At 36.6% G+C, this 26,830-nt stretch overlaps 1 protein-coding gene across 2 annotated transcripts in view; it reads right to left on the minus strand.

The window, feature by feature from the left end:
- The window catches only part of CYP39A1 (cytochrome P450 family 39 subfamily A member 1), a 104,466-nt gene that overhangs the window by 42,369 nt on the left and 35,267 nt on the right, over window positions 1–26,830 (minus strand). For both annotated transcript variants that reach the window (XM_007972338.3, XM_007972337.3), the window contains exon 8: window positions 5,295–5,428. In XM_007972338.3, coding sequence (XP_007970529.3) covers window positions 5,295–5,428 — 134 coding nt within the window. The remainder of the gene's footprint in view (window positions 1–5,294; window positions 5,429–26,830) is intronic.

The raw sequence follows: 26,830 nt of genomic DNA on the forward strand, positions 1-26,830 counted from the left end.
GTGTGATGGGATCGTGAAACCAAAAAGTTCGAGAACTTCTACTTTAGAAGTTTAAAAAAAAAACACTTTTAGTCAGTCATCCCAAACCATATATTAACTTCTTCTCTTTACACTGATTTATAAAAAGAGTCACTTATCCTATATTAAATTCTTACGTATAAGGGAGCTAATTTCTTTGTTATCTTTCCAGTTTTTTCTATTGATCTGAACATCTGGTCTGACACCATGATCATAACATTTTAATTCTTTTAGCTTTATAATAGGTTTTAATACCTGTAAAGGATAATTAATATTTCTCAATTACTCATCTTTTCCAATACTTTTTAAAATTACTCTTTTCTGGATATTCTTGAAGATAAACTTTTCTACCAAACATATAAAACCTTGAAAAGAGAATACAGGTAGAAGTTTCAGAGTTTTAGAAAGGTAGCATAATAAAGAGAAAGAAAGAATGCAGTAAATCCAAGAAAGTAGAGAGTGTTTGTCCATTTCAATTCATTCCATTTCCAGGAAAGGGCACACAGGCAAAAATAAACAAAGAGAGCCTGTTCAAACTACCTTAGGGAAGGGTAGTGGGAGAATACTTCTAGTATGCATAGAAAGGAACTTTGACCAGTTGCCCAATAGAGGAGGAAATATGAGCCTCTGTCATTACTCAACATAGATAAGCCCATGTGAAATGTGTTTTAAAATACAAATTTCTGGGAACATTATCATTAAACTTCAGTTCAGCAAAAACATTCCACCTGTTTTCGAAAACATATGAATCTTGAAAGAACCACATTGTATGAATTTATACTAAGGAAATAATTAGTAATTATACAACGATTTAGCTAAAAGAATGTTCATCTTCACACTGTTTATAGAGGTGAAAAATTGGAAGCCACATACATATTCAAGAACAGGGACTGGTTTAAAAATGTATACTATATCCATATATTAGATGATTTTGCTACCAATTCAAAATTGTGTAGATGTGTTTTATTAACACAGAAAACTTTTCAGCTGGGCGTGTTGGCTTATGCCTGTAATCCCAGTACTTTGGGAGGCCAAGGTGGGCAGATCACCTGAGGTCAGGAGTTCAAGACTAGCCTGACCAACATGGTGAAATCCTGGCTTTACTAAAAATACAAAAATTAACTGGGCATGATGGCACACTCCTGTAATCTCACTACTTGGGAGGTTGAGGTAGGAGAATTGCTTGAACCTGGGAGGCGGTGGTTGCAGTGAGCCAAGATCATGTCCCTGCACTCCAGCATGGGCAACAGAGTGAGACTCCATCTCAAAAAAAAAAAAAAAGAAAGAAAGAACACTTCTCATAATCTGTTATTTAATAAAATAAAAGCAGGTTACAAAACAAATAGCATAGTACAATTCCAGTTGAATTTCTTTAAATGCATACACCATATGAAAAACATCTGAAATTATAATACCAATATGAACACAGCAATTATCTCTGACTTAAGGGATTTAAGCAATTTTTAATTTATTCGTTTAACTTCTTTTTATGGTCCTGTCCCCTTCTGCTACCTTTTCTTGTTATGGTCTCCTTTTTCCCCACGGTACAAATACCATGTTTTACCTATTTAATAAGAAGAAAAAGTTGTGCCAGTTATTATTTCTAAAGATAAAGTCTCAACTTTGCAGGGAGAACTTTATAGTGATTAGGTTAGGCCTTCTTAGACGAAAAACTGTGTGTTTATTTATAGAAGAAACAGTAAGTAGAAGAAAAATTTCATCTTTTACAAATACTAAAAAAATGCTATGAAAAATAATGAAAGAAAGTCCTAGAACATGCCCAGAAGATGGCAGCCTGTGCATGTTTCTGGGGTTGCCCTCCCATTGAGATAGTCACGACCAGCTGCTAAGGCTTGTAAAAAGCCTGGATATATTTAAGCCTCATGTTCTCTAAAAGAAAGCATGGATGTAAAGAGGTAGAGGTAATAGATTATTAATTTTCAAATAATTTCTTGAATTGTTTTAGATATCTATCCTTTTTTATTAAAAATAATATATATTGTGAAATTCCAAGTTGTTGGTGCTATAAAAATAGTTCAGACTTGTAACAGGATTATATGCAGTGAATCATAAATGTGTTTATGCCTTGTGGCTAGTAATCTACTACTATAATTCAATGATAATTATTTGAAATGAATGTATATGTACAAAGATATAAACAATTACCACATTAACATAACCACAAAGTAAAACAATCTAAATTCTGAAGAGTCAAAAATCAATAAATATTTATGCTATCAAGAAAATGGACTATTATGTGACCACTGAAATAAATGTGAAAACTCTCTAGATGCATAAAAAGTGAAGAATTAGTGTTAAAAAAAATTTAATGACAGATTTACACTGTGCTGAAACTTTGGTTTCTATATTAATGCCATACAAACAGAATATTAGATTGTTGCGGTAGTACATTTAAGAGGTTGTGCGGATGGGGGACTGTGCATGCAAGAGTATACATCTGTGTGCATGTGTTTGAGCACGGGTATCTCTTGTGGCAAAGTTGTCAAAATAAGTAAAATTACTTTTGAAAAACTATAGGAGGTTAATTGCCCCAACAAAAGTTACAACTCCCTTTATAACATAATCCCGAAAAAGATAGGAGGTTAAAAGACCATAGAAGAGCTACTTGTAGGTTGCAGTGAGCTGAGATTGTGCCACTGCACCCATGCCTGGGTGACAGAGTGAGACCCTGTCTCAAAAAAAATTAAAATAAAATAAAAATATATAAAAATATGAACTGTTGAAATCCCACAAAAACTAAATACTCTAATTTACATAAGATCAATTAGATAAATCATGCCTCCTTTGGAAGCAAAAGTTTCAACTTTTACAAAATGTGGATTTTTATCTGTGTTCTATCACAAAATTTCCTTGGTTTGAGTCCAAGCACTCTCAAGCTGCATATAAAAAAGCAAACAATAGCAGAGGACTGACTAAATGTGATCCATCTGGATAATGCAGGCCCTAAGTCAAATCATTTCAAAAAAAATAATTTGTTATGCCATATTGATTCACAAATATTTAACTGATAAGTCTGCCATGTGCACATACCCTTTCATGGTGCACTTGAGAATTTCCTCCTACTTTGTCCAAAGAAAATCCTCTCACCTTCATTCAGCTGCTGGCTCCTAATATAAATTGAGATTATCCAATATATTCCTGTTATCTGTTCCCATATCTGTAATCTGTGGCCTTAAATTGTCTTCCAGCTATGCAAAATAACTTTCTTCACATACTGAATTCCTTAGCTCATTGGTGCTAAGAAATTCTTGTTGGTTGAATCAGTAGACAAGAGACCATTCAATTCACCTGCCTGATTTAAATAGGATTATATTGATTCTGATACAGAATCAGATGGCCAGAATGATTATTAAAGGGTTATTATGTTTTACGTAAAGTACTTGCCATAAGATAAATTTCTATATTAATGTAACATTGCTATACAACTTTTATTAATAACCTGTTCTAGGGTCATTCTGTGCTCAATGGAATTCAAGAAATTACATATTATATGCTATAAAAATTCTAATGACATTTTTACAGAAATAGAAAAAACATATGAAACTACAAAGGACCCTTGAACAAAGAATAAACCTGAATCATCATACTAGTTGACTTCAAAATATACTATAAAGCTACAGTAATCAAAACAGCGTGGTACTGCCATAAAACCAGGCACATAGATCAATAGAACAGAATAGAGAGCCCCAGAATAAATACACACATTATAGTCAATTGAATTTCAACAAAGTTTCCAAGAACATACAATGGAAAATGGACAGTCTTTTCAATAAATGATATTGGGAAAACTGGACACCCACATTTATAAGCATGAAATTAGATCTATATTTCACTCCATATACAAAAATCAACTGGAATAGATTAAAGACTTGAAAGTAAGACCTGAAACTGTAAACTACCAGAAGAAAACATATGGGAAAAGCCCCCATGACACTGATCTGAACAACAATCTTTTGAGAATATGAACCCAAAAGCACAGGTAACCAAAGCAAAAATAGAAAAATGGGATTAGATTAAACTAAAAAGCTTGTGTATAGCCAAAGAAACAATCAACAGAATGAAGATACAACCTAATAGGGGAAAATTTTTACAAGCCATACATCTGACAAGAGGTTAATATCCAAAATATACAAGAAATTTAAACAACTCAATAGTAAAAAACAAAAACAAAACAAAACAAAAAAGACCTGATTTTTACAAATGGGCAAGGAATCTTAATAGACATTTCTCAAAAGAAGGCATACAAATGACCAACAGGTATAACATTACTAATCATCAAGAAAATATAAATTAAAAACACAAGGATATATCACCTTGCACCTGTAGAATGGCTATATCAAAAAGATGAAAGATAATTGTGGAAGAGGATGTAGAGAAAAGGGAACACTTGCACACTATTGGTGGGAATGTAAATTAGTACAGCCATATGGTAAACAGTATGAAGGTGCCTCAAAAAATTAAAAATAGAACTACCATATGATCTAGCATACCACTACTGGGTACATATCCAAAGGAAATGAAATCAGTATGTTGAAGATATATCAGCACTCCCATGTTTATCGCAGCACTATTCACAATAGTCAAGATATGGACTCAACCTAAGTATCCATCAATGAATGAATGTATAAATAAAATGTATATATACATAATAGAATACTATTTAACCTTTAAAAAGAAGGAAATGCTCTTATTTGTGACAACATGAATGAAACTGGAAAACATTTTGTTAAGTGAAACAAGCCAGGAAGAATGACAAACCACAAGTAAGTGTATTTTCACTTATATGTTGAATCTAAAAAAAGTGAGCTCAGAAATAGAGTAGAACGGTAGTTACCAGGGATTGAAGAGTAAAGAAGGGGTGTGGAGGAGGACCTGGGGAGATATTAGGCAAAGGATACAAAACTTCAGTTAGACAGGAGGAGTAAGTTCAAGAGGTCTATTGTATAACATGGTGACTATTCTTAGTAACAACATATTGTTTTCCTGAATATTGCCAAGAGAATAGATTTTTAGTCTTCTTACACAGAAAACTGATAAGCAAATGAGGTAATGCATATATTAATTAGTTTGATTTAGCCATTCCACAATGTATACATATTTCAAAACCACATGTTGTACAAGACAAATACACAAAATATTTATTAGTCAAGTAAAAATAAATCAAGATATGTCAACCTGAAAAATATATGTGGGCAAAATGTGTACATTTTTTTTTTGTAGAAGGTTGATTAATTTAAAACCAAACCAAAGCTTACCAAAATCTCGACAGGCTTCACCACTTTTCTAGTAATGACACCAGGAGCTTTTAAACGAATGGTTTCCAAAACACACCATTTAATTAGAAGGAGTTTCTCCAGGTCATCTTCAGACACTTTAATCTTATCTTTGCCTGTAGAAAAAAATTTTTAATGAGAAATAAATAGATAGACTACAGAGGCCAGAAAGTGATTTCATGTAAGCTCATCAACAGAGGTTAGATGTTGCCTCTGACAGCACGTAAAGTGTTCCTATTACTATTACCTATTACAAGTTTAGTCATTAGTTGCCTATTTTTCTTTATCACTTTCCTCTTGACAAGGTAAAATGAATGGCATAAAAAACTAAGCCAATGTTGATTACTGTATGTGATGGATTAGTATCCAACTTAGGTTCCCACAGTCTTAAAGCTATCAAGTAGCTAAGATAGTCCTTGTCAGAAAGGTTTTACTCATCTTATTCTTGTCTAAATTCTCATTCCACTTATGTAAAAAGCAATAAAAGACTGACATCAAAAGCAAAGAAAAAGATACGAGAAGGTGCCTGGCCTTTTTCTTCTGCCTTTACCCTTTTGAATTGCTTTTTCTTTTTCTTTTCCTGAATCATTCATTTCAAAAAACAATTGGAAAAGGGGCAATGGGGCACAAGTATCTGAGCTGGAAGAATGAAGACGCCCTCTAAACACAGGTGCATCAAACTTTCCTAATGGGATGTGCATACTTTATTTGATCCTTAGACTGAAAGCACCTGAAAAAGGAGGGGGCGGGGTGGATGAGGGGCATCAACCAGCAAATTTTGTACCATCTAAAGTAATGGCAGAAACTTTCAGTCAAATTAGACAGTTTAGTTAACAATATTTCAAGTAAAATGTTTGCATTTTGAAAATTACTTGAAATCACTGAGATTTCCATTTGTTTTTGACAGTATTTACTTAAGAAAAGTCAACAATGTTGTCAGTTTAATTAAGTCAACGCATTTCTCTTTTTCACATTTGCTTTCAGACCATCTTGGGAATGAGTGGGTAAGAGTAGAACTAGGGTCTCCAGCCATGTCTCTCTTTATCTCTGGATGAGGCTTGTTCAAAAGCAAGCCCATTCTGCAGGAAAAGGTTTGTTGGGTGCTGCCTGGGAAATCTTTTCTGTCAGTATAGATGGAATTCCTAAGGAGTCAGAAGCAAACACCTTTGGTTAGTGGAGTCTAGGAACCTAGACTCCACCAGGTTCTACTAATGCCCATACGGGTGTCCATGAACTCCATTCAACATGACAGATTGTTAAGTACCATGTAGGGACCAGGAGCTGAGAGAGGCTGTACCAGTATTACAATTAAGGCACAGCTCTTGCTTGCAATACACTTAGTCTACTAGGAGGTAACAGACAAGCACACAGTTGACTGGAATATCATGCAGGCAAAGAAACTATTCTCTGAGGTGTAAAATATTCTAAGGTAGTTAAAAGCAGATAGGGTTCACATCCAACTACATGAAAAAGAAAATATTTTGTGAATATCTTTCTCTAAAACTACAAACATGATTAGTTCCTTGCATAAAGTAGACCCCAGTAAATATATATTAAATTAGCAAATGGTCCAACTTCAACATAAGGAGATGAATGGGTGAATATTTTAGGCAAAGAGGAAGAACAAAAGTAAGACTGCAGAGAGCATGAGTATATTTAGAAAATGTCAAAGGGCCCAGTTTGCCCAGAAGGTGAGACATATGTGATGGAACAGTGAGAGATTCACTAAGGCCATACTATAGATGATCCTAAATGCCATTCTGGAAAATCCAGAGACTAGAGAATTTGGAAACTTCCTGTCTTAGGCTGAGGGAGGGTTAACACTTCAACAGTGAAACAGTGATATACAGCACTATTCTCTATTAAATTAAGACCTTCTGCTTATTTGCTCAGATCTAAGCAATCTAATATTAAAAGGAGATAAGTACCCTTATGGGATTCTTGTTGTAATCTTTGCAGGCATTGCATAATAAAACTGTTGCTTTTGCTTTTCCATGACAAAGCTTGGAAAATAATAGGTATGCCTTCTGCATCTTCACAACTTAAATGCCACAGTTTTTCCAAATTGTGTTCTACGAAATATTTGCAAGATGTCAAATGTATGAAGGAGGAAAAAGGTTCCATGAGCAACCAAATAGGAAAAATGCTACATGTTATTGGTGATTCACTGGACACACTAGTATATTACAGGCTTTGAGAAATCCTGCAATAAAACAGTTATTTACACTGATATTCCCAAACTTTTTGTAACATGGAATCTGTTTTCTACCAGTATCCATACAAGCAAATCATTAGCTACATAAAAGATAACTAGTTATATAAATTAGGATACAGATTATTTCCAAGGCAATCCTCCAAAAAAGCAAATTCTGTTTTTAATGTGTCTGAGGATTACTAGCACGTGGCATAAACTTTCTTGCATATGGCGTAATCTTTGAGTAGTTATTAAGAACTAAAAACGTGATCACCAACTGAAAACTGTCTTGATATACCATGGAAAGATAGGGGCACCATAAATGTTAGTTACTTTACCTTTCTCCCAAACTATCCCAACATTTTCTAAACTAATTCAGAAAAATAATTTAGAAAAGCCATGGTCGGAATTCTTTATTTGAAAAGTGGCTGAGATTTCACATATGTAACAGATATCATTGCTAAATCAAATAGAAACTTGCTTATTTGGCATTCACTGAAGAATAAAGTGCTAAGGAAAAACAAGAAATTTACGTTTTGGAGATCTTTACCATCAAAAAGACTATAAGATGAAAAATTAAAGAAAGAATAAGTGCTTTGTCTAGACAATGTTAAAATGAGAAATTCTGAGGTTCTAATTTTTGAATTAGTTTATGAATGACACACAAACTTAGAGTGGTGCCCAATATGTACTAAGTGTTCAGTACAAGGTGATGTTGATTTACTTGTTATTTATTATTACCATTAGTATTAATGTGAACTTAATAATGACTCTTTAGAAACCACACCTTCCTATCTACTTTTACTCCATAGCTAATAAAGTTATTCTTTTTCCTGAAACCTTTATTGGGAGAAAATTTAGAGATTGGTGTATGGGGTTGCATATGCAACACGAATTGGGTGCCAGGTCTGAGGAATTCACTTGTTCAATAGATATCTGCAGAGACTGAGACCCTATAGGTAGTTTGCAAGTGCTGAGTATGAAGATGTAGGCCATGTCTCTGGCTCTGAATAGTCTGATAGAGAAGACAGAGAACTAAAAGTGGTTAATGCGATAAGTGCTATCACATTAAAGTGTGCAACTCGCTATGGGAGCTCAGCGGTGACAGTGACCGGACAGGGGAGGGAGGTGTCAGAGGGGCTTTTCAGAAGAAAAAAAAATCTGAAGAAAAAAATCAGATACACAAAAATAAAGAGCATGCTCAGATAACAGGAATTCAGTATGAAATAGAATCCGGTGTAGCAAAGGACTAGGTCAATCAACTGTAGATGCAGGCCAGAACAAGCTGTCGCACTGGTTCTTGGTGGGTTGGTAACGGATCCGCCCTCTCTTCCAAGGGTGTTCCACTGAGGTTCCAGTCTGCTCATACCAGATGAATCCAGAGATGACAGGAGGTACCTTTCCCGCTATCCAACTTTTGAATGTGCCCCAAGACTGCCAGGTGTCAGTTCTGGGCCCTCTTCTCTTCTCTACATTATCCTCCTGGGGAACTCAAACAACCCTTTTCAATAAAAAACCATCAGTGGACTAGTGACACCCACAATAATATTTTTTGCCTTGATCCCTTTTGCGAGCTCCAGATTATTGTTATCCAATTGGTTTCTCATTGGCTTTGATTGCATGTCTAAAAGGCATCTCAAAACACACACTGGCCTACACAGAACTCTTCACTTGTCCCACTGAAATAAAGCCTTTTCTCCTTTTGTCTTGCCATTGCAGAAAATGGCAAAAATGTTTGCTAGCTGCTCAAGTTCAAACCTAGAAATCATCCATGATAATTCTGTTTGATACTGTGAAATAATAAACATATATTTGGTCTGTGGTTCCTAGCACAGAGCTCCTAAAACCTTTGCAATTTCTTGAATGATAGGGGAGAGAGGAGCATCTTTTGGTATTCATACATAGTAAGCCCCCCCCTTTTTTTCCGACATGGAGTCTTGCTCTGTTACCCAGGTTGGAGTGCAATGGAGTGATCTTGGCTCACTGCAACCTCTGACTCCCGGGTTCAAGCGATTCAGCCTCCTGAGTAGCTGGGATTACCAACAAGCACCACCACGCCTGGCTAATTTTTTGTATTTTTAGTAGAAATGGGGTGTCGCCATGTTGACCAGGTTGGTCTTGAAATCCTGACCTCAAGTGATCTGCCTGCCTCAGCCTTCAAAAGTGCTGGGATTACAGATGTGAGCCACCCTGCCCAGCCAATAAGCCCCTTCCAATCACACCTGACTATGCTAATGAAGTGACTCTTGGAAGTCGGGGGCTAGTTGTCAAAGGAACCAACCATGAGATGAGAGGGCTGGAACTGTCAGCCCCATCCCCCAGGCTCTGGGAAGGGGATATGGGCTGGGGATTGAGCTAGTCACCAATGGAGAATAAATGAATCAATCACGCCTTTGTAATGTAGCTTCCATAAAAACCCTAAATAAAGGGGTTCAAAGAGCTTCTGGGTTGGTGAACACATCATATGCCAGAGGGTAACACACCCAACTTCAGAGAAAGAAGCTCCTATGTTTGGGACGCTTCCAAACCTTGCCCTATGTGCTGCTTCATCTGGCTATTCATGTGTACACTTTCTAATATCCTTTGCAAGAAACTAGCAATAGGAAGCAAAGTGTTTCCCTGAGTTCTGTGAGCCCTTACAGACAATTATCAAACCCAAAGAGGTGGTTGTGGAAAACCTCCGATTTGTAGACAAGTTGGACAGAAGCGTGGATGACCTGGGGCCGCACTAATTTCAATTGGCATCTGAAGTTGGGGAGAGTCTTGTGGGACTGAGCCCCTAACCTATGGGTCTGTGGTAACGTCATGTGGTTAGTGTCAGAATTGAATTAAGTTCTAGGACACCCAGTTGATATCTGAAGAGAACTGGAGAATTGTTTGGTGTGGAAAACCCACACATTTGGTGTCAGAAGTGTTGTGTGTAGAGAAACAGTTTTCCTTTGTCCTTCCTTTCCCTTTTACTTCCTTAACCAATCAGCAAAATTTGTTCTTATTTGCAAACTAAATCCTACTTCCATCCACATGATTCCATCTCCATTGCTACCACTCTTGTCCAAGCCGTGAATATTTCTTACCTGGTCCAAGGTGACAGCCTTCATCATGCTTCCTGTTCCCCCCGGCTCCTCTATAACCCCTTTGTAAATAAGACCAAGTCTGTACTGTCTCAGGACCCACGAACGGCTTCAATACCATTTAGAATTAAATCCAACATTCTCACTTTGGCAGATAAAGCCATATCTATCCCTCTAGTCCCATCTCACATTGAATCCTGGAGGCTATGCGACCTTTGTAAATTATCCAACCTCTCTATGCCTCAATTTGCTTACATATAAAATGGAAATATCGAAAGTATGTGCCCAATAAGGTTGCTGTCAGGATTAAAAACGTTAATATGTCTAAAGCACTTACAACTATAATTGGCATGTGGCAAAATCTCAGGTTACCTGTTGTTGTTGTTGTTGTTGTTGTTATTATTATTATTTAGAGACAGGGTTTCACCATTTTGGCCAGGCTAGTCTCCAACTCCTGACCACAGGTGATCCGCCCACCTCGGCCTCCCAAAGTGTTGGGATTACTGGCGTAAGTCACCATGCCCGGCCTCAGGTTACTTACTATTATTATTTCCTCTGCCTTTTCCAACTGTTTGAAAGGCTGGATCCCTTTCACCTTTTAGCTCTCAGCTAAAATTTCTCCTCTGCAGAAACCCTTTCCTGACCACCCCAACTAACATCTCCCTAATCCCTATTATGTCATTTTTTTCCCTTATAGGTCCAATTAATATATAAAATAACCTGGGATCCCCCAAATAGGATGTGATTACATGTGTTTCAGAAATGTGTTAGATCCATTCTTCGATGTATATCCAGTATCTAACACAGTGTCCAGCTTACAGTAGGTACTCTATATATTTTTATTGAATAAATGAATGGATGGATGGCTGGATAAATGAATGCATGTCTAAAACGGTGGAAGGTGAGGTTAATTAGGAAGCTTTCAATTTGTGTAACAGCAATAGGAGGTATGTAGAGAAGTCAAATTTGAAAGACGTTTCTGAGGGAGAAAGTAAAAATCTTTAAGTAAAAAAGATTTAGTAAAAACCTGATATATACTAGAACAGTGGTTCTCACATCTTAAGCATGCATCAGCATCACGTGGTAGGCTTGTGAAAACACAGATTGCAGACCCGAAAGTTTCTGACTCAATAGGTTGGATGTGGGGCCCAAGAATTTGCATTTCTGGAAAATTCCCAGGTGATACTTATGTTCCTGGTCCAGGTACCACACTTTAAGAACCACAGTGCTGGACTGGGCGCGGTAGCTCATGCCTGTAATCCCAGCACTTTGGGAGGCCGAGGCAGGTGGGTCACCTGAAGTCAGGAGTTCAAGACCAGTCTGACCAACATGGAGAAACCCCGTCTTTACTAAAAATACAAAATTAGCTGGACATGGTAGCACATGTGGTGGCACATGCCTGTAATCCCAGCTACTCGGGAGACTGAGGCAGGAGAATCACTTGAACCCAGGAGGTGGAGGTTGTAGTGAGTCGAGATTGCACCACTGAGCTCCAGCCTGGGCAGCAAGAGCAAAACTCTGTCTCAAAAAAAATAAATAAATAAAAGAACCACAGTGCTGAATTTAAAGAGGTAGAAGACATCCTTGGATTTTATTATTAGATAGATATTTGAATTTTATTATTAGATTTAATTATTAGATATTATTATTAGATATCATCCTTGGATTTTATTATTAGATGTTAAATATTCTTAATAATAATATTATAGATATTATTATTATTAGACTTAAAGCAGTTATTATTGCCAATTTTTAAGTTATCTTTTCTATTTTATAAAATGTAGGTAAATATACTTAGTGGGTAAAAATTATGATTTAAATCAGAAATCCTGACTGAATATGACACTGAAAGCCACTAGCTCTTATTAACATAAAAATATAAAATGGGGGAAAAAAGCCTTATTTCTTCTTCTGAACAATAAAACTAAATAATGTGAGGATCAATTATGATTGAATTTTTAATTGTCCAGGATTTTAGAAATGATTCAAAATTATATCATTTTTACAGCTACAAAAGTCTGGAACTTACATGCAGCCGCATGTATTGAACCCTATTCTCCTTCTCCCTGTATGCAGCCATAGCGAAGGGTATGGGTTGGCAAATTTTGGTCAACAGACCAAATCCAGCTCACTGCTTGATTCTGTAAATAAAGTTTTATTGGAAATGTGAAAGAAAAATAAAACCTCAGGACCACAAATTCACTATGCCAAAGGGAAACATTAAGCTGGAACTGCCTTTCCTTTTGTTCCTGAGCAAATAGCTACAGATAAGGCCAGATGGAAGGCCAGAGGTCTCCACAGGTAACTACTCTATGTTTATTTATATCAAGTGACCATTTACTGTGGGCTAGATGAATACACAATTGACTACTCCTGTACCCCCTCTTTCACATATAAAATGTGGATTCAGTGAACACTCATCAAAGACCCAAAAGAACGCAATCGCTTGCCCCTTTTATCTACCCTCCTTCCTTTTTTTTCCCCCTTCCTCCTTCCCCCACTGCCTGTTCTTTCTCCTTTAAATACGGAAGTCCCCAAACTCTCTTTGGAAAAAGCAGGATTCACAAATGTCCCTGTGGTTTTGCATTCCTTTTTCTTGGGCACATCCTTAACCTTGGCAAAATAAACCTCTAAATTTATTGAGACCCATCTCAGATACTTTTTGGTTTACCCATTTGTTTACATGTCTATGGCTGTTTTTGCACTACAATAGCAGAGTGGTGACAGAGACCTAATGTTCCATAAAGACTCTCTGTCTTATATAGAAAAAGTTTGTCCCTGCCTAAGGGGCATCAAGGGGACAAAGCTACCAGTTTGCTCCTCATTGTATTTCCTATTGCTTAGAAGTGCAGATTTTATTCCAGTACTTGAATTTTACAATACTATAAATTCTATGTAGTCTTCACTGTACATATCATTTATATAACCAAGTCAAGTATACAATGCCTAGCATAGTATCTACATAACTCTGTAAAATATGCTTATTTTACAATATGCTTTCCCTAAGAGGTAGTCTATATTTTACAAGGAAAATTTCTTTCCCTGAGAAGTAGTCTATATTTTACAAGGAAAATGTCTTCATTTAGAATACATTATAATCATCTTCTAATTATATTCACATAACCAGAGGGCACATGACAGCAAATAATGTGAAGGAAATCAATTCCCTGATACTCAACTTCCATATTCACTCTTTACTAAAACTGATCTGTTGAAGAAAAGACTGGTTCAGTTCTCTTTTCCCACCTCCCCAATACAATCACCTTTTCCTGACTTTACTACGGAATATCTTGTCTCTCAGCCATCCTGATTTTTACTGTAGTGCTTTTTCCCTGACGTATAAGCATCTCTTGGGTGCCAAACAAAAGGGCAATCAGATAACGTATGGAACCTAAGGGAAAAGCCCTTGAGAGCAAAGTAAAACAGGCACAGGAAAGAAATATCAAAAGCAGATATGCCTTCTTTCATCTATTTGTCCACTAGTCCTTGCTTACAAACCATGTTTGTCCACCTGATGATCTTAGAATCAGAATTCAGAAGTGAATTGAGTATCACAGCAACACATGTTAACATGTTTATTTGTTTTGAAAGAATGAAGTCAGACCTTTTCTGTTAGAAGATAAATAGGATTGGATGATTAGTTTGGTAATAAGAACTGGCTTTGAGAATTAGCTTATGTGGCACTAGTTTTTCATAACTGAGTGAACTATAATAAATCTGCAACTTTTGATATGTATTTTAAATAGACTAAGAACATGTAGAAAATATACCAGGAATGATATCCTTTGCAATTACTTAGACATAAGATAGCAACTATTAGACATCAATTTAAAAATCTGTGAGGGGATATAAAATTCTTCCAGAATATAGGTAACAAATCTTTTGGCTTCCCTGAGCCACATTGGAAGAGGAAGAATTGCATTGGGTCACACATAAAATACATTAGCACTAACAATAGTTGACGAGCCTTAAAAAAAAAAACAAAAAAAACAAAAAAGGTCCATGCATAAGTCTCATAATGTTTTAAGAAAGTTTACGAGTTTGTGTTGGGCCGCATTCAAAGCCATCCTGGGTCGCATGTGGCCTGTGGACCTCGGGTTGGACAATGTCCTGGAGAAAAAGAAAGCAAGAAAACCACTGCCTAGCAGTATATATGAGAAGATGAAGCCCTGTGTTAGAACCCCTGAATGTCCATGGTGAGACAATGGGAAAGTGAGCAGCTTTGCACAGGAAGTGAAAGGCAACTGGGGCTGCCAGTGTGCAAGGTAAGGAAGACAAAGCTGGGGATGTCCAAGAAGAGAGAGGGCCCAGCTTCAATGATAGGTCACTCATAACCTAGCAGAATGTCAAGGAAAATTGTTTGGCAGATAGGACTTTAAATTTTAAGTTGTTTCTGACTGCAGTGTAATTTTTACTTTCCTTGTCTCATATTTTTAATATTTTAATAAAATCAGCTAGCATTAACTTAACATGTTGGGAAAGAAAGAGCTGGAGGATATCCAGTAAGGCAATGCAATGCAGAAAAGTGGCAGACATGCAGAAGGGAAAGAGTTTAGAAATTGCAAAATCAGCAAATGCAGGAACTAGGAATCAAGAGAAGGCTAGAAAAAACACAAGCCTCTACCTCTTGCCTCCTCTCCCATTTCTCCCTCCAAAGATAATTAGAAACATGAGATGGGGCCCAAACAATTTACCTTTATTTTAAAAACCAAGGTGGTTCCAGCAAGCCAGGGCCCTTCACAAATGGACATTATAAATAAATTAGCAGTAGCTTACAATTTAAATTCTAAATTTTACTTTTCAAAAAATTTGTTTTCTCTCAAAATCTATTTAGAGCATCTACATTGGACAAATAAATCAAACAATTCCTCTACTTTTTTCTATTTTATTTTACTGCAGCTATAGGATGCAGGAAAGAAATATCTTTCTACTTGACCAAGAGTAGGTGGCAACTAACGGTCAGTTTGTGTTTGAAATTGGATCTGTGAGACTCCAAGAGACTCCACAGTGACCTACATGTTGCATAGTTCTGGTATTGGAAAAGTTGGGACTCAGTAATGGTGAAGTTTCTGACCTCCTTCAGAAAAAACATTTTTGGATAAAGTACTCTTATTAAATTAAAAAGAGTAAAAACGTTTTATATTACATAATACAGAAATGGAAGCTTGTTTTGAATTGAAGATATTTAAAATTATGACCTATAAATGTATTACAGATGTAGCCTACACTTGGAAAATAAATATTTTGATAAAATATTTTTGTTTCTCAAATCTCAGTGTCATGTGAGAAAAACAAAGTAGCATTCTTGGACCATACAAAGAAAAAGAAAAGGAAATACACTATGTTTTCGACTGATTCTTTAGTGTAAAAGATCTTTTTACTATGACTCTTAGAAACAGCTCTGTACCCATACTGTGCATATTTCAATGCACATCTGTGATTTGTTCTTCCAGCATCGTGACTCTAAAATTAGAAGGCTTCACTTGGAAGAATGCCAAGGTAATCATGAAGAGGGCTACAGTCAGACGGCTGAAGGGACCAGTACAGACAGCAGACCAGTAAAGAAACTATGAGTGATTTGGGTTAAAACTGGCACAAACATGGTAAAAGCAAACCTTAGGATGTTGAAAATCAAGTAAAATAAATGATGATTCTTGCATCCAGAAATAGCAAAAAATGTTTATGAAATATTATATATAGTTTTAGGATTATATACTCATAATGATAGGTGTATTATAACACATTACCTATAAGTTATATTTGTTAATAATTATAACCAATTGAAATTCTATTACTTTAGTCATTGATTCACTCAATATAAGTTTGGTCCATATCTGTTATGTGCTAGCTTAAGCACAAGTGCTATAAGAGATAGGAAGGAAATAAAACTAATGTATTGCCCATCTAATGTCACAAATGTTTTGGATCACTTCAGTTATTCCTCATAGATATCTGCCAGCTAACTGAGCCTCAGAGAGGTTAAAATGTTCAAGGAGACAAGCTTGAAAGTATCAGAGCAGCCTTCAAACCTATGTCTGTCTATACTGAAAGCCTTCACCCTTGCTACTATGCCACATTGCTTCCTCAAAGAGGAGAAGGAAATGAGAAGCACACAGCCACTGCCTTAAAGGATCCTGGAAACAAGAACACACACAAAGCATACCTGTATATAAATATCTATAAGTTTCATAGAAGAGGATTAAAGTGTCTCTTCTCACTTAAGGCTGAAATTTCAACTAAGCCTGGAAGGATGGGTTGGAGTCAGAAAGCAAGCTAACTTAAATTCCAAAATTAATCATAAAAATTTCTTGGGCTTAGGGAAAAAAAAGAACATGAGTCAAACACAATCACTAAAGGATGTCCTTCTTTGAGAGATGGCTCCTCTGGCTCCTTAATATTTCAAGCCCCTTCTCCCTACACACATACACACATGCACACACACACACATATGCATACATACAGACATAGTAAGTAAATAAATAAATGTTTCTACAGCTCTGAAGTAATATTCATTAAAAATTTAACTAATAACTTTGGGGAAATAATCCATGTTTTGAGAGAAAAGAAGGGGAGTGGTTGGCATTTACTAAGTCATTCAGACTTTTGGAAACATAATTTCAAGGAGACTGACTCAGAAGGTGGGATTGCAAAGTGGGGTTGAATACTGAGGAAGCTCCAGTGTTTCTCCAAGAATGAAACTCAGGTGTCTCTTGGTAAAGAGACACATAGAAAGATGAAAAAATGCAAATAATAAAATCCTTCAGAGATTTAGAGTGCAACCCCAACACAGTCCACCACCTCTTTTATTACTTTTGAAAGCATGAATTCTCAGTTCTGTTTACTCCTCTGTGTCATGAGTAAGTTTTCCTTCGCAGAGGCTGCCTTTCCATATTCACAGAACAGCTTGCTTAAAATATGTAAAGTTGAAGTGTGTGCAAAAGATCATAGTGTGCATGAAGGAGAATGAACTTGGAATAAACATACATGAGATAACAGATGAAAAACAAACAAACTGATCCAATAACCTTCAGCAATAAGTCTTATCAACATTTGGTCAATAAGTCTACTCTTCAAATTTTACAATAGTAATTTCTTCAAAAAGTAAAAGCCAAATAATAAAAAATTAGTGTTTATACTGTCATTTCAGAAAATTATGTAATAGTTTTGGAAAATATATAGCATTTCTATGACTTCTACGCAAAAATAATGAAGCAATGACAACAATTCCTGTGAGAAAATAAGGGCAGAAAACTGTTCAGATTTCTAGCTTATTTTCTCAACCAGAGACCTCCAGATAAGATCCTACAAAATCAGTTTTTAGAGAACGGAGACAAAGCTAAAGAGAAAGAATAAATAAAAAGGTACAGTAGTCAGTATCCCACAGTGAGAAAAAAGAGACCCTTACATCCTTCTCTTCATTTCAGGGATTTTTAAAACTTCAATAAAAGTAATGTTCAGTAATTCCATTTTTAAAAATTATATATCTACTTTTTAATAAAATATATATTCACTCTTGAGGGGATATCTGAAGTAGATAATACCATTCACAATAGGTTTTATTTATTTAGTTTATTTATTTATTTATTTTGAGACAGAGTCTCACTCTTGCTGCCCAGGCTAGAGTGCAGTGGCACAATCTCGGCTCACTGCAACCTCTGTCTCCTGGGTTCAAGTGATTCTCCTGCCTCAGCCTCCCAAGTAGCTGGCATTACAGGCACCTGCTACCAAGCCCGGCTAATTTTTGTATTTTTAGCAGAGACAGGGTTTCACTATATTGGCCAGGCTGATCTCGAACTCCTGACCTCAGGAGATCCACCCACCTCGGCCTTACAAAGTGCTGGGATTATAGGCGTGAGCCATCGCGCTCCGCCTACAACAGGCTTTATAACAGTTATTTATAGATAGTGAGAATGGGCTGGTTATAGATTTATGGGAATTTTTAGTGAGACGAGTATTTGTCTGATGATTTGTCTCCTAAATGGAGAAAACAATAAACCCTTTTGTACAATTATTCTTTTAATTTTGAAAAGAAATAGTGTGAAACTGACCTTTGATTACTGAATAGAAAAATCAGTTTTAGGGCTGGGTGCGGTGGCTCACGCCTGTAATCCCAGCACGTTGGGAGGCCGAGGCGGGCGGATCATGAGGTCAGGAGATCCAGACCATTCTGGCTAACACGGTGAAACCCCATCTCTACTAAAAATACAAAAAAAATTAGCCGGGCGTGGTGGTGCCGCCTGTTGTCCCAGCTACTCGGGAGGCTGAGGCAGGAGAGTGGGGTGAACCTGGGAGGCGGAGCTTGCAGTCAGCGGAGATCGCGCCACTGCACTCCAGCCTGGGCAACAGAGCGAGACTCCATCTCAAAAAAAAAAAAAAAAAAAATCAATTTTAAACTTTTTATAAAGAACCTGATGCCCTTTTCCCTATCTAATTTCCCTTTATTCCTGAGAGCTAAGAGTGAAAGAAATGCCTAGAATTATTCCAGAACTGAGAAACAGAGCAACAGCCTTAGAAAGAGAAGAAATTATCACGTAATTCATGAATATACAGGTTCATAGAACTAAGATGGGTAAAGCAAGGAACAAATGATGAGGCACTTAGTTTTGCAGCACAATAAATATACAGACTTTCCCTGACGTGGCTGATGGTGCTTCAGGCTGCACCTTCTCCAAGTAGTAGGACTCACCAGATCACACCCCCAGTAGTGATCAGTGGACACAGAGCAGAACATAACCAAATCTCTTTAACTGGGGAGAAATTAGGTTTAAGTGGATTTATAGAGCAGATGTGAAAAGAATAAAGAAGTTTCAAAAGTGTTTTGGAAAAGGGAGGGGTTCCTTTGCTTTTAAGAAGGGAGGGTGGGATGGAGAGGTCACTAAGGAGTGAGGTCTGGGGAATAAAACAGGGGTTTGCTTTGTGTAGGAGAGTTGGGCTTTTAAAATAATTTTGATTTTAGGTTTGAGGGTACATGTGCAGGTTTCTTATATAGGTAAACTCATGTGCAGGGATTTGTTGTATAGATTATTTCATCACCCAGCTTTTAACCCTAGCACCCAGCCGTTATTATTATTATTTTTTAATGCAGCTGACAGTCTTCCAATCCTCCAGTCCTCCCTCCTCCTCCTTTTTGACCCTCACTGCCTCCTTGCTTTTTTCTCCCTCTTGGAGAGTATACAGATCCTCTTGCACATAGTAAGGGGTGACTCTGGATTTATGTCACCTGAAAATATAGATTAGAAATCTATTGTGTACCTAAAATCAGTAAATGTGATTTTCCTAACATCAAAAAAAAAAAAAAATGATTAATCTTTTTTGAAAAGAGTAGAATGAGTCCCTGGAGATTAGTTATGTCTTGTTGCCTCATTTAGAGAGCTCGCAGAAACCTCTTGAAAATGAAGAAAGGAAAAGCAGAAGGAGGTCCACACAGGGAAGCTGTGGAGCTGAGGACACGTGTAAAATATAAGCTATTCCAGCCTTCTTTAACACACAAGGCTTGTGCTATCATTCCAAGCAACTTGTAAGCTTACCGTGCTGAGAGACCCTTCAAAAATTCAACATAAACATCAATATTCTATATTACCTTCCAAATATTGCTTTAACAGAGAAAAATGATATACTATTTGGGTTTATTTCTTACAAAACTTTTACCTCTTTTGTAATTGTAGACGTTTATTATTATACATGTTGTGTGAGATAAAATATCTATGGGAAAGATAATAAGTCAAATTATAGAAAATTCAAGGAAGAGAGGATGACAGCAGATGAAAGATCGTGATGGTAGCTGTGAAGTTAAATGTCTTTTCGCTCACTGCAGTCCCCGCAAATTCTTTATAGATTCTCTCCATTGGGTGCAGGTTTCTAGAATATTAATTCTTTCCAAATGTAGATCATTTGGGAACTTTTGTTTCAACAATGTGAAACAATTTTTTAAAAAACTATTTTCCCACAGTTTTCTTTTAGTTTTGAAAGAAAAGATTATAAAGTTGATTTTTATTGGTAAAAGATACACAAGGGTTACGTAGATCAATTGTTTTTCCTGTGCCAATTGTGTACTCTTTTGTTATAGCAGTTTTATAATCAGCTATAATATCTTCCTAAAATCTGGCCTTAATTAGGGTGAATCTGGCCTTACTAATTTACATTTCATGTATATGAAGAGATGAGGTCTCACTCTGTTGCCCAGGCTGGAGTGCGTGGTGCTATCATAAATCACTGCAGTCTCGAACTCCTGGGTTCAAGCGATCCTCCCACCTCAGCATCCCAAGTAGCTGGGATACTGCAGATGCATGCCACCACATCCGGCTAAATTTTTTTTTAAGTTTCATAGAGACAATCTCACCATGTTGCCCAGGCTGGTCTCAAACTCTTGACCTCAAGCCATCCTCCCATCTCAGCCTCCCAAAGTGCTAGGATTACAGGTGTGAGCCACTGCACCTGGTCACATTTCTAATAATTGTTATTTATAATCAGTTATTTTTCTATATAGTTTTAAATCATTTAGCTAACTACACCCCCCCCCAAAAAAAATAGAATTCTCATTACAATTATATGTACAGTCATCTGAAAAGTGTTAGTATTTTCAGATTACATCTTCCCATCCAGGAATGTGATGTGCCTTTTTCTTTATTTAGATTGTTTTAAACATATATATTTTTCAAAAATCATATAGTTTCCTCCATATAGGTCCTGCCCCAGTCTGATTTCCTTATGCAAGAGAAATATCAGTTAAATGAATAGAAAGGAGAGATGTGACATGAGAAGGAAGGCTTAAAAAGCAGCTTAAAGCATCTGTGGTGAATACAGGCTGGGGAAAGAAGATAAAAAGCCTAGAGATTGTCCATGGACTCTGGGAATATGAGCACTGGGGCCTTAGGGATTGTAGCAGTAGCCTGGCAAGCCACATGTCTTTCTACTCTCCTCCTCCAGCCACCAGCTTCTTCCAAGCATCTCAGTCATTTCTGGCCTTCAGCTCTAGTTCTCACTTTTATAAGGATGGATATGGCCTTTGGCATATAAAGGATTTAGGATAAGATTTTATTATCAAAGACACATATTCCTATTGAGAAATTACAAGCAATAACCTTTTGGAGGTAGATCCTGCTCAGCTGTTTCAGTCTGACATTTATAACAATAGGCAAAGTCTGAAAAAGGCAGTGATAACAATGGATTGAGAAAGATATGAAGGACTGACTGCAACGTTTCTGAGAACAGGTTATTACATCCAATGGAAGATAAGGAGAATTGTCAGACTGACCCTCCCAACTCTTTCTTCCGTCAATACATGCACATATTAAATATCCCAAATCCCATTCCATCACATCAAAAGAAGTTCAATGCCACTATACCAAGTCAACCACCTAAGACTCTCTTCTGAAAAATAATATTTGGTGTTATTTTAAGAAGTGCTTCTCTCATATTTTAAAAAAGAGATTATCATTTTCTCTAATTACTAGAAGACAAAAATGGAGCATGCCTTATAATCATGATATTTTTTTCAAGGAGAAAAGGATACAGTCCAATACATGATAAATAAAAGGGAGAGAATATTGCCTAAAGAAGGTAACAGTGGGTAGATAATAACATGTAAAATAAATTTTGATCTAGAAATATCCTTATGTATAAAGTTAGTGTACTGAGTCCGAGTCCAAATTTTTGGTTTATGTTCCCTGGAGAGATGTCAGCCTGACTTTAAGAGTTTTTACCTTAGTATTTCCTAAAGAAGAAGAAGAAGAAGAAAAAAAAAAACACTATCCAAATGCTTGAAAAATTCACCAACAGAATGCTCTGAAGAAAGAATTGTGTTTAAATGAAAAAATGTAGAGAATAAATAAAGCAGATCAACAGTGCTGCCCTGGAATAAGATAGTGAAAGATTTAAAATGAGAGGCACCAGAGTAGAACCTGTCTCCAAGCTTATAAATCTGAACAGGGATATCAAATAATCTACAGCTATCAGAGGCATCTCTTTCAGCCACTGAAGCTAGGCAATAAAAAAGGAGAGAGTGACTTCACACAAAATCTCTTGAGCTAGGGTATCACAAGACCCACTTCGGGTATTAAAGGTAGAAGACAGTGGAAGAAATGAAGCTTCCCAAGAAATCTCTCCTGGGCCAGGTATTAGACATGCAAGTCTCACCCTAGTCATTATGGCTAGGTTACTGGACTGGAAAATCACAAGTTATGAGTTCCAAAATGACATCATCCTGATCTTCAAGGCCAAGGGAATAAGAAGATAGCCAAATTATATGTTTGGGGTAGAAAGAATAGTTTCAAATGAACTTTCTTGCATTTATAAATACTTTCTTAAGTAATCTATATGTGGTCTTCAAGGTTGACAAATGAGAATTAGTTTGTAAGAAGCTCCTCCATAATCTACTATTTCCTGGGTCCATTCTTGGATTTTAAAAACTAGCCTAGCAAAGGTAAATGAGGTTATGTGAGAAATTTCCTGCATGATAAGCTATAGCCTCCAAAATCTCTGTGTTAGGTTCATAGTGTCAGGCTACTAGTGGGAATGGAGATAATTTTTAAGAATAAAATAACCTCCTTCTGTTCATAATTCCACTGGAGTGTCCTTGGCTCTGTTCCTTGATCTCTTTCTTCATTATTTTGGGCAATGCATTGCACAAGAGGCCAAGAATCTGTCACAGACACAACTTTGGCCATCAGCCATTGGGCCCTGGCAGGTTGGAGTTGGGTAGTGAGAGTGAGCTTAAGTTAACTGAAGGGACTCAGATCTACAATACGCCATGATGGAAGCCTCCAAGAAGGTTGTTATTGGTTGGCAAGATGATACTGAGACACATCCAAGTGAAGGGAAGCTGCCTACAAGTTATAATATGGGTTTCATGACAATGACAATATATAAGATTTCAAGAATACAAATGCTTCAATGCAATAAAGTAAAACTAATCAACTAATTAAAATAAAGCAGACAATACGGAGTTTATCTAGAATATCACTGTGGAATCTGAGTCTCATTTTTCACTTTAGACACTTTCCTCATCAGTGTGTAATGTGTAGCCACCTGAGTCAATGTCACCAGGTAACCGACCCTGGACATCCCACAGTGTTGGTATATCCCTAGTCAGGATTGCTGCTAAATCAAAACACGGTGGTACCAACAACCACTGTTGATTGAGTAAAGGTTTCTCTTTCATCCACAATCACACAATTAGTGAGTGACAAGATTTAAATTCATGAATCCAACTGCGAACTCCTCTAATCCAATGCAAATTCTGTATGTGCCTTTTATGATGCATAAATCATGACTTTTATGTAAGATAGGAATCATTTCTATGCAGGTGCATTTCTATTAATTAATCTGGTCCCTTGTAAATTAACAGAAAATGCTTATTCATTTATCGCTTAGATAAAGGCAAAGTAAAGCTGATCAGCAAAAACAAAATAAAATAAAAAGGGTGCATGTGTATGCTACCCTATGTTAAAAAGCATAGGTGGAAAGGTCAAATGCAACCAGTGAAAAAAATTCAGGCACATTTTTATTTGTTTGCTTTTTTTAAAGAAAGAATGAGCCTCTGTTGATGGGCAGATTCTCATGTGGGAGTCCTGAATTAGAAATGAAAATTACTTTATAAAACAGCCTACACAGGAGCTAAACATTAATGCCTTTGATGGCTTTAGGTCAGTTACCCATAAGTGTGAGTACTTACACTGTCAATTAATCTTTTATGATCTGGTATTACTTTAGTAGTTATTTTGAAAAAAACAAAACACAAAGAAGCAAAAAAAAAAAAAAAAAAACAAAAACCACATCTAAATATGTACTCTAAATATGTAAATAAAATTATATTTTAATAAAATAGAAAAGTAAACCATAATGGTAGGCTGACGAAATCCTCCTTAAACAAATTAAAACGTAAGTATTTAAATAAAATTGAATCTGTGACACTATATAGCTTAATGTCAAAGTAAAAAGATAGATAACTTTATTCTTCAGCTCTGTGGATACAACAATATTCACCATATTGAGAATACATAAAACCCTACAGGAGGAAGAAATATCTCAGTGGTGATGGAAGCCATTACATCTTCTCCTCTTTATACATCCTCTCTAAATATGGTAAATAAAGTTATGGTAAAAAACCACAATTACTTTTGCACCAGCCAAGTAATTTGATTTACCATATTTAGAGAGGACATACAAAGAGGAGAGGTGTCATGGAAGTGTATCCCTAGTCCTTCCTAGTTTCCATCACACAAGAACCTGCTAGGTTCATGGCTTTCACACTTCCCTTTTCACCTGACTTTCTGCTTCCTACAGATGTTTCCAATGCAAAAAGTGCACTGCCCATTGATCACAGCAGAAAATCTGGATAGATGTGTCTTTTCTTCTTCATCTTACCCCTTATACCACCATAGAAGAATATGCTCATTTTCTCCTTTGGTTCCATTCGCTTTTCCTGATAGCCGACTTTGTCACTTCTACTTTATTCTCCATATTGGACATTCTGTAAAATATACACTTTCTATATTTTATCAGCAAGATCTGTTAGAGGGAAGCAGCAGAACCTAAATCCAGCTGATTTAGTAAAATAATGATAATTTATTAAAAGTATATTAAGTAGTTTACATAACTTTTAGGAGGGCTGGACAACCAGGCTTGAAGGGTGCATAGCCAGGAATCTTGCTCCAAATCAGGCCGCAGACCTGGTCTGGCAAGTATGACACTGACACTGATGTCAAGCACACTGAGGGCCACTGGCACAGGATACTGAATGACACTGTGCCCCCAGAAACGTCATTCTGCAAAACCTGCTCGCTTCCAGGAAAAATTTTTTAGTCTCCATTTTTTATTTCGGTAACTCTTGATTCGAAGTCTGGGGTTGGTAGATCTGACTGGCAAAGTCTTTTTTTCCTGGTAATATCCTAGTTTCAAGGGAAGCAAGGAAAACAAAAATCTAGCATTTTTCTGCACCACTATGGTAGGCAAGTTTCTGTTGAAACACAGAGATGAGATTTTGCGTAGCCAAAAATGGATATGTATCAATATGTGTGTTTGTAAATAATATATATATGAGTATAAAATATACACTTACTATATCATTATAAACATATTTTTATAACTATAAATACATTTTATAACTATAACTATATATCTTTGTATAAATATAATATATATTTATATATGCATATGTCTGTGTGTATATATACAAATACACTCCTTGTCTAATCCCAGGCTAGTGACCCCTTGCTTAAAGACTCCATAAAAGCAGACTAAGTACAATGATATCTCCCCACCTTTCTCATGATACTTCAAACTTGTATAAAGCATTGACAGTTTTTTGAAACAGTGCAATCATTAACTAGAACACCTGTGTGCTGGTGTCATATTTTCTGAATGGTAGTCATATTTTCTGAATCAAAACCAAATGCTCATCCTCTTTTTTAATTTAAAAATCCACACATTGATAGTTCAATCAAATTTTGCTTTGAATAATGTGACAAAAGCTTTTTCCTGAATCTCTTCTTCCAACCTAATATTAACCATTTTTTAGAAATGTGCTCACATTCTTCTCTGGAATTTTTTTTTTAAAAAAAAAAAAAAAAAAAAGGACAAACATCTTCCAACAGAAATGCCATCATGATGGTGATCTCAAAGGGTTTTGTGAGCCCACAGTGAGGCCACATCTGCTGTCTCTGACCCCAGTCAGCTCTTCCTCTAGGTATTTGCTTGTCTAACTCTTAACACCTTAAAGTCCTTGCTCAAATCTCACTGCCAATTAGGGCTTACACTGATTCTATTTAATACTATAATACCACCTTCCCACCTTCCCCCATCCCTGGCATTCATGATTTTCTCTAGCCTTTCCCTCCCTCTCCGCTCCCTCCCTCCTTTCCTCTTCTTTCTTTTTTTCTTTTTCCTTCCTTCCTTCCTTCCTTCCTTCCTTCCTTCCTTCCTTCCTTCCTTCCTTCCTTCCTTTCTCTTTATCCTTCCTTCCCTCCCTCCCTCCTTCCCTTCCCTTCCTTTTCCTTCCTTCCTTTCTTTGTCTTGCTCTGTTGCCCAGCCTGGAGTGCAGTGGCGCAAACTTAGCTCACTGCAACTTTGAATTCCTGGGCTCAGGTCCATCCTCCCACCTCAGCCTCCTGAGTAGCTAGAACCACAGGTGCATGCCACCATGCCCAGCTAAGAATTTTTTTTTAAGAGATGGAGTCTCACTATATTACCCAGGATGGCCTTGAATTCCTGACCTCAAGCAATCCCAAAGCTCTGGGATTATAGGCATGAGCCAT

Source organism: Chlorocebus sabaeus, chromosome 17, assembly GCF_047675955.1.
Source record: "Chlorocebus sabaeus isolate Y175 chromosome 17, mChlSab1.0.hap1, whole genome shotgun sequence".
Classification (NCBI taxonomy): Eukaryota; Metazoa; Chordata; class Mammalia; order Primates; family Cercopithecidae; genus Chlorocebus; species Chlorocebus sabaeus.